Here is a 14,284-nt window from a genome sequence, read left to right as displayed (position 1 = left end):
AGGATCCATTATTTTTCATTAACAGTGAAGTCTCCCCAAAAAGATCTATGAATCTTGCTTTTCTTACTATATTTAGCGAAGATCCTATTTGACATTATGAACACTGAATACAATTAGATGGAAGAAAATCTAATAAACAAAATCCAACACATAAATAAAAGAGTGATTTGCTTTATTTACTTGTTGAAAAGGTAAATGAGTGGTTGGACATATTTTTGTCCCTCCTTTTTAAGTCATAAATGTTGATGTTACTCTCCTCAAGGCATATATCAATGAAGACATGATGGTTGCTATATATATTTCACGCAATCAAATGAATTAAGTGCTTGACAATAAGTGTCTTACGGTAACTAAGGATCATATTCACTATAGGAGAGAAGTGCGTGTTTCTTCTTATTCAAGGCCAAAAAAGCCACAAGCAAGTAACTCGGCGTGTGTGAAGCTTCTAATGTCCTCTCATTGATAGCGGTAGGGTCCAAGAAGCCTACGTCCTCAATCCCCTTTTTACGGCACGTATAAGACTCCATCCTACAAAAGAATGAAGTATATACAGTGTGGCATATATGGACTTGTCTAATAGGTAAGGGGGTGTTTGGGAGGAGGGGGCTAAAATTTAGCCCCCATCACATCGAATGTTTGGATACTAATTAGGAGTATTAAACCTAGACTAATTACAAAACTAATTACACAACCTCTAGGCTAAATCGCGAGACGAATCTATTAAGCCTAATTAATCCATGATTTGACAATGTGGTGCTACAGTAACCATTCACTAATGATGGATTAATTAGGCTTAATAGATTCGTCTCGCGATTTAGCCTAGGGGTTCTGCAATTAGTTTTGTAATTAGCTTATATTTAGTCCTCCTAATTAGTATCCGAACATCCGATGTGACAGGGCTAAAGTTTAGCTCCTGGTATCAAACGCCCCTAAGTGGTGCATGAAAGAATCCCAAATCAACAAAACATTGGCTAACACCCAACCCCCCCCCCCCCATCTCAAGAACACGTCAAAATTCACTTAGGATCGCAAATTCGCAAACATTGGTTAAGGATCCAATTTATGTGATCCAAATATCTATATTAATTATTTCAATGAGTTCTATCCATTGGTGAGCTTCATCCTTCAATTAAACTCCATTTTCACCTTGGTTCATATACAATTCTTTGTGTATCTCCCTCCAATTCGCCTTGTGCAAATTATGGATGCCTTGTGGTCATATACATATACAGGGCCGGAAAAATTTGTACGCAACACTCTAGATATTGGCTTTTCAGGAAATAACACTCCCTGCTTCTCTTTTTCCATGTGAATTTGACTCATGTTGAAATTCTTTGTGAAATTTAAACTAATCTCCTTACCCAACACGCGTTAATAACTGGGTCAGCAAATGGCCATAGTCCCATGGTTAAGCAATTAACTTTTCAGTAATGAAATACTATACGTACACGTGTGCCAACTGAGGAGGTATATATTCATTTGGTACGCGCTCAAGGAGAAATACAATTTATTTCAAGCATATGATTGCATCCACTAAAGCTTCAAAAGCTATGCATAATGTCCATACTTCTTTCAGCCCCTTTTAGCTGAAGCTACGATCTTTATTAAGTAAGAACTAAAGCTAGATCTGCCAGCAAGGCTTCTTGAAAGAGATCGTATCAAGAGATAATTAGCCAGCAAGCAAAGAAAGGGACCAGACATGGTGGAGTGGAGGAAATGTCTATTTTTTATTTGTTATTTATATATCTTTGTTGGGGTCAGTATTCAGTAGTGAGATCATGAAAGAGATAAGGTTAGCATGCAGTGAGAAGCACATGCAGCAAAAAATCTATATAGGAAGACAAAGACTAATTACTGTCAATTGTTCATACTACTTATCTTTAACTAATTAATTGTCAGTGGGCATAAAGTGAGCTCATGCTAGCTGTTTCTGTGAAACTTCAAAAAGTGTGGATGAATGTTTAGGTAGGCAGCTCATATTGCACGCCAGATTCTTGGAAGAGATGCCTTTGCTTTTTCTATGCTACCCCTAATCCTCTATCTCAGCATGATGAACAACACACCCGGTCCTGCTGGCCGGAACTAGTATGGTATTATCCAAGAAGGGAAAAAGAGGAAGCATCACAGAAGAGCCCTTGCGATTTATTTTAACCATGCATGCATCCAACCATTCATGGTCAAGGCCAAAATTAACTCACTAATTAATCAGATATGTAGCTCCAGGCTGGAAAGCCTGGGCAGTTCAGTCACCGTCCAAACACAGATCCTAGTGATCCATGCTTGGAACAATGACCACAGCCACTGGTTATCCCTGTTGCAACTGAAACTAACGCTTCGCATTTAACTAAAAACGTGCTCACGTAAAGATCAGTATGAGTTGTTTACACAAAAAGTACAAATTTTACACATCGACCTGCATTTTTCGTGCAGCAAAAGCTTTCTTATTTAGGAAGCGTACTTTAACTGTCTGCCCTCATTCTCTGTGGTGACATGTATGTAGGTCAGTACGTGGTTATTCAGAAATTTATTCTACATACTCAATGAAATAAACTGCACTTATTTCCCTATACAGGACGTTGTCACCGACAGTACCAACTAATGTATCATTGGTCCCTAGATATTGTTGTTCGTTAAACATGTGCTCCATGTGTCTCAAAATAAGTGTACTTTCTTGTTTTGTTCTAAGGGAAACTGTCTTAAGTTTGACTAGGTTTAATAACTCCGTGTCAATATATTCTTTTACCTCAAAAAAATATATTCTTTGATATAATTTTTGTGCAAGTGAAGAAGCACAGTGGCAACAAGAGAGCATATTGCAATTTCTGGAAAGGTGACGACCGACATCTGTTATTTTTCAAAAGTTGGGCCATTGGGTGGGTTATCCGACTCCGAGTTATAGTTGCCTCTCCATACCCTTCCCTAAATCCTACTATGCAAAAGATGTTTTTTCTCCACAACGCATATATACTTGTGGTTAAATAGATCCTAATTGTACTCAGAAGATATGGCTGCAAACAATTGAAATGTGCACTATTGTACTCCATATATGAAGTCTTTTTGCAGATTGATACTGGAAAATTAGGAAAATTGTGTTGCATAATAAGTCATCTACCAGAATATTCGAGGTTAATCTTCAGTCTAGATCTCCACATTCTGTTAATCAACTACAATATACATATGGTTGGATATGATTTACTTATAATTTGCAAGAAAAGAAGAGTCATCTATATCACCTAAACATGCATGGTGACACAGCTTCCTTATCCTATCAAGCTCTTCCGCGACCTCGCACATGGAGGGCCTCTTCTCACTAGACATCTCCAAGCACCGCTTAGAAAGCATTGCAACCATCTTCGGAACTTCACCCACCACTTCACCCTTGATCCGCGTGTCCAACAGCTCATTAAGTCTGCCGTCCCTCATAGCTGCAAGGAAGTGGGCAACAAGGCTCCTTTCCTCCTCAGGAGCTGTCAGGGCCAGTGCCTTCCTTCGTGTGAGCAGCTCAAGGAGGACGACACCAAAGCTGTACACGTCACTCTTGTCTGTCAACCGACACGTCTGCAAATACTCAGGATCGAGGTATCCACATGTTCCTTGAACCAACGTTACAAGATGTGCCTCGTCTGTCGGTGCCAATGCCGATGCCCCAAAGTCCGATACCTTTGTGGTGTAGTTCTCATCAAGAAGTATGTTGGGTGACTTCACATCCCCGTGGATGATCGGTGGTGATGCCATGGAATGTAGGTATGCAAGTGCCTCTGCCGCCTCATGTGCGATCTTCAGCCGTACAACGAATGACGGGGTGGCATCACCATGGATGAGCTGGTACAGGGTGCCATTGGGGATGAACTGGTACACCAACATCGGCACTTCCACCTCAAGGCAGCACCCATAGAGCTTAACAATGTTCCTGTGATTGACCTGGGATAGGATGAGCATTTCCTTTCCAAACTCTCGCTGTTGTCGCTCGTCGTAGACGAGCTTGTTGCACCGCTTGATTGCCACGACCCTCCCGTCTCTGAGAGTGCCCTTGTATACCGTTCCATTGCCACCCTTTCCGAGCACATGCCGCTCGTCAAACATGTTGGTCGCTTCCTCCATCTCCTCCTTGGTGAACAGCGAGAAGGAGAGCTGCCCCTGTTTTGACTTCATCTCCTCAAAGAGGAGTAGGCCACCATGCTGTTTGAAGTGCCGCTTCTTGACGGCGGCTAGCCTCTTCTTCTCTTTGGTCGCATAGGCGCAGGACAAGGCAATGGCTACCACTACTACACCAATGCTAACACCTGAGTATAGAACCAATCACAATACTTTATGTGTAGTTGGGACATTGAGCACGGTTTCAGCAATTTTATTGCATTGCTATATTTTGTTTGTATCAGAGCATAAGTCAGGAATTTTGTTGCACTAACTTTATTTAGGAGAGAGGAGAGATTACATGAAAGTAAAGGCATAATGACTGCTCTTACCAACTGCGACTTGCCATCTGAGCTCGGAACATTTGAAGCTTCCCGGGGTGTTGATACAAATACTATGGGAAGAGCACGGGTACTTCACTGCCTTGTCCTTGCACTCATTTATATCTGGCAAAAGGCAAAACCAAAAGAAATTTTTTCATTTCCTATGGAAAATTTCATTCCCAAAAGTTAGACATGCTTTACAGAGGAACATCATTAATTATAATTTGATAACCCTACTTACAACTAACTTGAGATCATTAATTTGATTTTTTGGCCTGAGAACAATTACATGTTATTTGCAATTTTTATTTGAAAACAATATGATGGTTGCTTGACGATGAAGACACACTGGGACCCTTACATCCTAACCAATGGAAAAGAAATCCGTTGGGGCATATAAAATTAGAAAAAGAAGGTACCATCATTGGGTGTTAGAGCTACTTCAACCAAAAATGCAGTCACATATTAATATGTTTTACTGAATTATCTAAATAAAATTCGATTAAGACATAAATTGGGGAATAAAATTATCTAGCCTTCTATCAATCCCTTTAATTTTCTTTTATAGTTTTAGGGTATTAGCTACTGAATTAGCATCGTTTTGCTAAAACTTTGAGCAGTTTAAGAAACTGAATATTAGGAAAAAAACAAATATATATAATGAAAGCTGGTATTGAAGTAGATGAACTCAGCAACAGCAAGTAAAGAAGGAAGGAAATTGACCTTGGCAGCCATCCACAAGGTAAGGGTTTCCTTCGTATCCTTTGGAGCAGCTGCACAGGTATCCTGGGCCGTTGTTGGAGTCGAGGCACTCGCTGTTTTCGCTGACGCAGGCATACGCCGTCGTGTTCCTCTGCGCCTCTTTGCACGTCCGGTTGCCCACCGCCCAGTCCAGCACCACCGGCGGAGCCTGCCGGCCGGCGGGGTCCTTGAGGTCGCGGGTTGTGACGTACGCCGACCGGAACTCGAACGCCGCCGCCTCGGCCAGCACGACGTAGCTGCACGGGCTGAAGCCGGCGACGGCGGAGGTGTCGTTCTTGTAGTCGTCGAAGAAGCCGACCTCGAACGACCTGATCCCCGGCGGGATCGGCGCCTGGCAGCAGCCGCTCGTGCCGTCGCAGGAACCGTTGGCCTTCCCCAGCGACGACGACGGCGCGCCGCCGGAGCACACGGCGCGGCACCCCAGCACGTACCGGTTCTCCACGGCGCCGTCGCGCGAGTCCATGTACGCGAACGCGTTGCACCCGAGGACGGTGAGCCGGTTGTCGGCGCCGGAGACGCGGAACGCCGACGAGTCGTAGGACCAGGTGACGGGGTCGGCCATGGACCGCGACGCTGCGTCGTAGCACCACGACCCCACGGGGCTGCGGATCCGCAGCTTCCCGCGGTGCGCGTCGATGCCGAGCACCTCGAACCCGTCGACGGTGGCGGTGCCGTTGCCGCTGCAGGTGACCTCAAAGGCCCGGTCGCCGTCCTCCCCCGTGTCGAGGTAGCAGCCGCGGCCGATGCCGAACGGGTACGGGATGTCCACGTCGCCACACCGGCGCTGGCACGTCGCCGCCGCGGCCGCCGGCGGATGCGCCGACGACACCACCAGCGCGGTGATGACCAGTGGAAGCAACACCTGCAGCTGCATTTGTTCTTCTATTCTAGTGATGCCTTTGCTGGAGGCAAATGAACTATAATATGAGGTAACATATTTATAGAGAGATGTTGTGAAAGATTGGAAGAGACACACCTCGATGCTAAATTGACCCATGTTTAAATTCCTCTGGGAATTGATTAATCGACTGGGTATTTTGGTCAGGTTCATGAATATCTTTTAAAGATAATCAACTAAACATGTGCTAATTGAGGACGTAGCGCGTTCAATATGTAAATCAAACTCATGATTGAATCCACTGAAGCCTTGGAAAAGTTACACATAATGTTCATACTTCTTTCGACTCTTTTTAGCTAAAGCTACAAACTTTCTTGATTAAGGGAGAACTAAAGCAACATTAGCCAGTAAGGTTCCTTCAAATGAATCATTATTAGACAGCAAGCTATGGACCGACCATGGCTGATGAAACATTGTTTATTTTAAAGAAAATCTTTGTTTGGGGTCAATAAGATCAAGGTTGCTGTGTAGAACAGTAGAAGTTGCAAACAATTATGGTTACTGTTTTTTTCATTCTCGTTATGCGTGACTAGTTCTGGTGTAATTCTGACCAAATGTTAGAATCTGATACCCCTCGTTATACGCGGCAGTCCCCGGATCTTGAAAGTATATTGCGAGTACGACACAAGCTTGCACCGTATCAAGAACAATGTAGATGAATCTCGTAGAAAACCCTAGATGACGGCGTTGAGGCAACCACGACAAGAGAATAGGATTTTGGCGAAGCTGACTGCAAATTCTTTAAGCACAACTCCAAAAGAGTACGAGTGATTGTCGCTCCTTCACAACCCTACTTGACCCTGACTCTCTGATTCTTGCCCTATACAAGAATCTAGTGCTATAGAACTGTCTAGCCTGTCTCTCTTGAGCGCTCCTAATTGTTTCTCACAAGCCTTGGACGAGACCTTAGTGTTTGCCTTTAGCTTGATTGATTACTAGAGGTTCCACCCCCTTGTTTATATAGTCCCCTCCAAGACCTTCATACATGCAAGTAGGAGTCCTACACTAGTAGGATTCAACGCTCAAGTCCTAGTAGAAATAAAAGTCCTAATAGCATACACCTATAGAGTCCTAATCCAAGTAGGATTCGAGTCACCGTACAACACCAAAGATAATCTCCTTTATAGAGAAATTGTGGCAACTTGAAAATAATTTATGTTTTATATTTGCCACTGTGATAGATCAGGTGGAGAATTGTCCAAATAGGAATATATCCCATTTCTCTGGGATTTGGCTTTAGGGATATCGAAAAATCAAAGATTGCATTGTGTCGGGGTTTTCAATTCTTTGTTGGTCAGTATAGTTGTAGAAATGATTTGCTTTTGAAAAGCAAAGGATAACATTTTTCACAATATATATTATTTTTTGGCTACAAGGTTGGGCACAACATATAAGAGAGGACCAAAAAGAGACAATCAAATTAAATCTTGTCACTCATCAAAGGTCATTGCAACAGAGCCCTTTGCTAAGCATAATTGGATATTTAAGAAAAGATTATGTGTTTCTTGTAAGTTTTTTGGAAATTCATATGGCTTGTTTTCTTTCATACATTTTTATTTTTACTGCTGCAGTTGCCAACAACTTGATGCTGCAACTATATAATGATGTAATAATGTATTGGTCAGACCCTTTCCATAATTTTGTAAATAGATTAAGTCTTAGTGGACATAAAGTGAAGTTCATTCTATTTCTGTTAATCCAATGTGGATGTATATTTTAGGTGGCTAAACGTACGACATAGATCCTTGGAAGATACACCTTTGATTTTCCTAAATTTTATATATATCACGAAGAGGTAACTGCAACACACGTTCAGATTCATAACTGAACGCGAAGCTAAAGCGAGCTAGGCAGTACCTGATTCCATCAACATAACAGAAAAAATAATACAGTTCACCATCCAAACACATAGCATCATTGTTGGCGCTCGTTTTGGATTGTTGCCTATAATCTGATTATTTCATTGAGTGGCTTGGCATTTTGCTTGCAATTGGAAATTAGCTAGTCCAATAAAAGAATTTTATGCAATCATATTTATTTGTAGATTAATTATTTTTTTCAAGAAAAGAGAACAGAAGAGAATTGGCTCAAAGTTGTCGCATTTGTTGGACAAAGTGATGGAGCACTTAAATGATAATGTGACTCAATCCAATGGAAATCCCTATTGATTCAATTTATCATATCCAAGAATTTATTCCATTAGAACTTATCTATAGTCCTATTTGTGATGAGAAATATTGTAACAATTTTTTTTTCATATTTGAGATTGGATTTTCCACTATTAGGAGGATTCCAAGGAGTAGTAGAGGAAGTAGAGGCACTTTATGGAGCTCTCTTCGTCTTCCTTCTCCTTCTTCTTCTTCCTCTTCTTCCTCCTCCTCCTCCTCCTCTTCCTTCCTTCCTCCTCTTCCTCTTCTCCCTCTTCTTCTTTACCCTGAACCCCCCCTCTATATTTGCCCCTATTGATGGACTATGTGTCTCTCATAGGTGGCCTATGTCACGTGCACCTTGTTCTAGTACCTGTGACCCACACAGAGGCTTGAGTCCACCATGCAGTCCACCTCCCCCATTGACCTTGCGTCTGCAACATCATCATCTCTTGACCTCACGCGGTCATTGTCGTACAACCAATCCAACCACCGATTAGCAGCACTAGGTGATTTTCTCTTTGCAAAGATCTATGTATTCTTCCATTGATATATTTTTTAAAAAATATATTTTATTTTTCAAATAGGTCTCTTCGTTTGCAAAAATAGTTTGGATCTGGGATCCAATATGTCGCTTAATCGAATACAAAATCCGTCACGCGATGACATAAAACATTCAATTGGCTTACATGAACAAATTATCCTTGTTTTCAAAATCATTTATATCAAATTAGTCTACAGTTGAATGAGGACTAATAGTCTTTTGGGTAGGGCGCGTACGGACTACACTCGGCTCTTCTCTTTTTTACTAAATTGCACACTGATAGTTTAATAGTTGATTGTTAGCTTTAGAAAGACATATTATAGTATCCTAATTCCTACATTTTGATTCATTCTCTGCAAAGAGGATCAGCACTATCATTGAGAATTTAAAATAGCTGGTCCTTGCAAGTCCTTGTATAGTTGTATGTAAATATTAATGAAGTTTTAAAAGAAGTCTCAAATTAGTAATAGTAGTAAGATTGTTTTCGGAGAGAGCGACGCGGATAAATAGACTAGTTGTTTGCACTTTGTCGGGTTTAGCATTTGTCATATATATCCTCTAATAACTATTCACCATATATACTTTTCCATTATATATATTTAAGAAAAACAACACCATCACATGGAGGAATAAGGAGCCATAAGCAACTGGTCAAGGTTGATGGGCTCCGCATCTCTCATTGTCCCATGGAAGAAGGCGAGGACAGCCCAACGGTAGGCAGCCTGTGTCCCATGCACCTTGTCCCAAAAAAGGTACTTGCCACGGTCTGTGCAGAGGCTTGTGCCCATAGTGCAGTCCACCTCACCGTTGAACTTGCCGCTGCCACAGCAACCTCTCTTCACTTCACGCAGTCCTGCGTAGGATGGATCCCATCAACGCTTAGCAAAACTGATTTTTTTTTCGGAGATCCGTTTATGTTTGTGTGGTTATATAAATTTCTTGCAAAATTGTTTCACTTAAAGTATGGTCTCTTGATTTACAATGAAAAAAATATGTGAATTTTTTTAAAAAAAAAGTCAATAGAAAAAACTACTTATCATTGTGCTTCAACACATTTTCACTTATCATTTATATTTTTCTAAAAAAACAATGTTATCAAAAGCTGGCCTCCTAATAAGTTGCAAATGTCATTAAAAGAACAACATGAGCGTGTATTTCTCGTTATCTTTTGTTTACGCTTACCAGCCAAAGTTGGGTTAGCGATCATGTCGGAGAACACGTTGTAAAGGCTGGCAATGGAGTACTTCATCCCCGGCATGGAGGCAGCGACGGCTTTCGCCATCTCCGCCCGGAGGAGGGAGTTGAACAACTCCGACAGATAGTTTCCGACGTCGTTGCACTCTCCGTTGGCCGTGATGGCTCGCTGGGACGGCAGGCATCCAACCGGCAGTATGTCCAGCAGGACCAACCTCCGTGCTCCTAGCCTGTACAATTCCTGCATTAGCACACATGTGTAGCCTGTAGGTACTTAAATCTCAGAAAATACCAGCCATCTGATCACTAATTGGTGAGAGACGTGTGCACAGATACGTACATTGATGTAGCTGAGGTAATCGGTGACCATGCCGGCGATGAACTCCGGCGCCTGGCTCATAGGAACGCCGCCGCCATGGCCGAAGGCGGCGAAGTCATTGCCGCCGGTGCTGATGAGGAAGAGGGACCGGGCCAGCAGGCTGTCCAGCCTCTCACGGCCCACCAGGCCGGCCCGGATGATTGTCGCCTTCGTCTTCGCGAACAGCTGGACCTGTTCGCACAGAGTGATAGTCCCGTTACCCTGCATCCATGTACATTTTTTCAGATAATGTAATATAGATATATAGTTGAAGCATATTTTACTTGAAAAATACTTCACTTTCTACGTGCTACTCTTTAGGCCTCGTTTGGATACACAATGCTAAACTTTAGCACGGTGCTAAACTTTAGCACCCTCAAATGGAGTGCAAAAGTTTAAGCACTTGAAGTTGTTTGGATACAGTGCTAAAGTTTAGCACCTTGGGTGAGAAATGACTACATTGCGCTCATTTATGACTGGCTCGGGGAAAAGTGGAGAGGAGAGAGAGGGGGCAACTAGGGAAAAAGTGAGCTTGGGGACCACTTTTAGCACGCATAGCACCTTTTAGCACCCCTTGGGTGTGCTAAAGAAAACAAGGGTGCTAAACTTTAGCACTCACCTTTTAGCACCCCTGTTTGGGAGTTCAAGTGCTAAAAGTGTGCTAAAAATGAGGTGCTAAAGTTTAGCACCCCTTCCAAACACCCCCTTAATACTCTTTCCGTCTTAAAATATAACTACATTTAGATTTGTTCAAAGTTGAACCTTTTCAGTTTTAACTACAAATAGCAAAGTAAACAATAAGACTAGTGATAGAAATAAGGTATTATTAGATTTATTGTGAAACTAACTATTATAACATGTAACATTTTTCTATTTTAAATAAATTGTTTTTAGAGATATTGTTGATCAATATTAAAAAAGTTTGACTTAAAAAAATCTAAGGGTCTGATTGGTTTCCTACCATCGGCAGCCTCGCTCGTACCAGCTAGGGTTTTAAATTTCGTTTTCGGCATTTTTTTGGTCCCCATCGAAATTCGTGAAATTTCGGGCGAAATTTAAGTTAAAAAGATAGATTTTTCGGTGAGCAGAGCAATATTTTGAATGAACGGTAATTTCGGTCATCACCGAAAAGACTGAAATTTCACGAATTTTTTCCCGAGGTGCAGTGCTCATTTGTTTTGTTCGTGTTACTACATAGCCAGGCTGACAGGAGAAATTGATTGGTGGTGCTCCACTGGTGCGCCCTGCCGATTTCACCTATCCACACGCTGGCCCAAGCACTGTGCATCGCTCCAGCCAGGCTCTGGAGAAACGAGGAAATTATCCATATCTCAGCAGCCAGGCTGAGGGGACGCTATTGCACCTGACGAGCTAGGCTGAACAGCTGCTACAAACAACTGAACATGGCTATCTGGCGAGCCTAGCCGAAATACTGGGAACAAATCAGCTTCTAAACGTAGCTGTATTTTAGAATGGATGGAGTATTTTCTGGTATTTTAACCGCAGTAGCTCATTGAACAAATGTCAAAAATTCAATGGCACGGGTGGTTTGGTTTGCTTACGGTGGCGTTGAGGATGCCGGAGCCGCCGGAAGCGAAGTTGGTGCCGACTCGGCCTCGGAGGAGGTGGAAGCTTGACAATGGCATCAGCGAGAGGTATGCCGGTGGGCTCTTCTTGAACCCCACATGTTGTGCTGCACGTATACGTGTACGTACATGAGTATAAATACATGTGCTGCAGAGTCAGTGAGGCAGCTGAAATCCTAGCTCGGAGAGTACTTTACCGATGATGTCGGCGAGGTTGTAGCCGTTGGTGAAGCGGCCGGTCCGCCGGAGGACGGTGCGCGGGAGGTCGACGCCGTTCGGGGGCACGGCCCTGGGCGCCGGCGGCGGCAGGAAGTCGTTGTTGCCGGCGTCCACCAGCGAGCCGCCGAACACGTACACCGCCGGGACCGCGTGCCGCCGGGCTATGCTCCGGCCGGCGCTGATGATGAGCTCGGGCTCACCGGCAGCCGCCGACGAGCAGAGCGCCGCGGCGGCTAGTACCACCAGGAGCGCGCGGGCGACGGCCGTCGCCGACGACGACTCTACTGCAGCTGGGGTGGCCATGAACAGTGGGTTTAATCATTGAACTGAGGCTTGCAGTTGTGTCAGCAGCAGCAGACGTACAGTGTGTGTCGTGGGCTGCGGTGCACCGCAAGTGATTGGGGGTGCACGGGGATATAAAGCTTCCATTTTCCAACGTGGAACACGCAGGAACTGTACAACCATTACTCTCAAGTCTCGACTCATTAGCAATCGACAAGAGGTACCGAGTTACCAACTTCAATAGCCACTAGTCAGACAATAGGACAGTAGGAAAGGTTGACATGGAAACGGTGCCCCTTAAAGAGGAAGGTACACATGACAATGAAGCACATTGTAAACATGCAGTAAATTTGATAAGGCAGAGAGCCTACAATCATGAACAATGCATCGAACCAAAACACTGTACAAAAAGAAGCTCGAACAGGCATTTCGGGTAAATCCTTTGATTTCATCTCTTACTCGAGGAAAAGTGACATTTACCGCATAATCTGTGAACGAGGTTAGGCGGCAGCGCAGACTAAGAGGCTGTTTGTTAGGACTTCTTCCATAATTGCTTTACTAGTGAAGGCAAAATAATGGCTTCATCTGGCTTCTAGTTCATTTTAGCCTCGGCTTCCAAAACAACATTAGGCTATAGTGTCTCGTTTTGCGCAAAACAGGTGAAGCCGAAGCTAAAATAAGCTCTCCTAAACAGGGTCTAACTGTGTTACAAAATTAAGGCAATGGCTGATCATTACATAATACAAACATTATGTAAAGACTGTTATGTGTTTTACCTAAAAGGTATGGTGATCTCTCTCCTCCAAATTAACTGGCACATCGTGATGAACTAGCCACATATTCAGATATTCTAAAATACAAACAAACAAAAATAACTTCACATATATAATGTTGCTTTCATTACTAATCCATCGACCTGTGTTTCCGCATAGGCTAGTATTTTTTAAGAGATATAAGTATTAAAAACTCATGAAAAAATTAGAACCCTAAATATTTGTTACACTACATTCTTTTATTTATTAGATATTCTAACACAATAATATTCAGTGTAGTAGACATTAGTTAGCAATTAATCTATATACGTTTTCATCCACATTTATTTTTTTAATTTTGCATCACACTTCTATACACGTTTTGTTCAAAATTTTAGTATGAGCTATGTGTTTAACATGGAAATTGGTATCCTCGTTGCCTCTTCCACACATGTATACATGGTCTACGTAATGATGCATACATCATGCATATACCTTAAGTTAGTATACTTTTTTAGAACCATATATTGGTGTATATTGGATTAATTTTTTTTAATGATAGATATAGGTAATGTGGTTGCAGATTTAGGGTTTACTGCTTTAAGTTATTTTTTAAGAATAACAAATGTGGTTAAAGTAGATACAAATTTAGATGTTACTTTAGGTTATTTTTCATAACGGTATAGGTGAATAAATTAGACACACATTTAGGTGTTATTTAGGACAATTTTAATAATGACAGTGGTTGTAGTTTTTTAAAAAATAATAACCTAATAGCTATTATTATCAATGATGATTAGAATATACTAGAATAATAGCTAGCTAGATGTTTCTACTCTACGTTTAGTTTATCTGTTCTGAGAAGAGAATAGTTCGCTAAGATCTATGCATCTACTACATTATCATGAATAACAAATTTAATTATTCAATATTGTAAGATACATTTTTAACATCCTGAAAAATTCTAAACCATTGGAGCAAAAGGTATTAAAAAATTTACTGATTTGGACGTACTAATCTTAGAACTAGTATGACCACGGTATGATTATTTGTCCTCCAAAACTGTCATACTGTGGGCATTATTA

At 42.1% G+C, this 14,284-nt stretch overlaps 2 protein-coding genes across 2 annotated transcripts; both read right to left on the bottom strand.

Moving 5' to 3' along the window:
• Nucleotides 1–3,078: 3,078 nt before the first annotated feature.
• Nucleotides 3,079–6,392, bottom strand: LOC117847829 (wall-associated receptor kinase 5). Its single transcript, XM_034729114.2, has 3 exons — nucleotides 5,181–6,392; nucleotides 4,467–4,580; nucleotides 3,079–4,283 (listed from the first exon to the last, which is right to left on the bottom strand). Exons 1-3 carry the CDS (start codon nucleotides 6,268–6,270, stop codon nucleotides 3,193–3,195), a joined length of 2,295 nt encoding a protein of 764 aa, XP_034585005.1. The 5' UTR covers nucleotides 6,271–6,392; the 3' UTR covers nucleotides 3,079–3,192.
• Nucleotides 6,393–9,342: 2,950 nt separating this feature from the next.
• On the bottom strand, nucleotides 9,343–12,565 carry LOC117847735 (GDSL esterase/lipase At4g28780). The gene is made up of 5 exons (XM_034729006.2): nucleotides 12,144–12,565; nucleotides 11,923–12,053; nucleotides 10,343–10,582; nucleotides 9,991–10,243; nucleotides 9,343–9,661 (listed from the first exon to the last, which is right to left on the bottom strand). Exons 1-5 carry the CDS (start codon nucleotides 12,466–12,468, stop codon nucleotides 9,426–9,428), a joined length of 1,185 nt encoding a protein of 394 aa, XP_034584897.1. The 5' UTR covers nucleotides 12,469–12,565; the 3' UTR covers nucleotides 9,343–9,425.
• Between the last annotated feature and the right edge of the window lie 1,719 nt (nucleotides 12,566–14,284).

The sequence above is a fragment of the Setaria viridis genome, chromosome 3 (assembly GCF_005286985.2).
Source record: "Setaria viridis chromosome 3, Setaria_viridis_v4.0, whole genome shotgun sequence".
Lineage (NCBI taxonomy): Eukaryota > Viridiplantae > Streptophyta > Magnoliopsida > Poales > Poaceae > Setaria > Setaria viridis.
The sequence above is the reverse complement of the archived record's forward strand: the minus strand, read 5'-3'. Positions and strand labels throughout refer to the sequence as shown.

Bases quoted from the DNA above. Each gene is read 5' to 3' on its own strand.
- LOC117847829 (XM_034729114.2), bottom strand. From the start codon at position 6,270: ATGAACCTGACCAAAATACCCAGTCGATTAATCAATTCCCAGAGGAAT. The intron at 4,581-5,180 runs GTCAATTTCCTT...GCCTTTTGCCAG, and splicing joins CCTTGTGGATGGCTGCCAAG to ATATAAATGAGTGCAAGGAC. The intron at 4,284-4,466 runs GTAAGAGCAGTC...TTCTATACTCAG, and splicing joins CAGATGGCAAGTCGCAGTTG to GTGTTAGCATTGGTGTAGTA.
- LOC117847735 (XM_034729006.2), bottom strand. From the start codon at position 12,468: ATGGCCACCCCAGCTGCAGTAGAGTCGTCGTCGGCGACGGCCGTCGCC. The intron at 12,054-12,143 runs GTAAAGTACTCT...GTATACGTGCAG, and splicing joins CAACCTCGCCGACATCATCG to CACAACATGTGGGGTTCAAG. The intron at 10,583-11,922 runs GTAAGCAAACCA...ACATGGATGCAG, and splicing joins CCGGCATCCTCAACGCCACC to GGTAACGGGACTATCACTCT.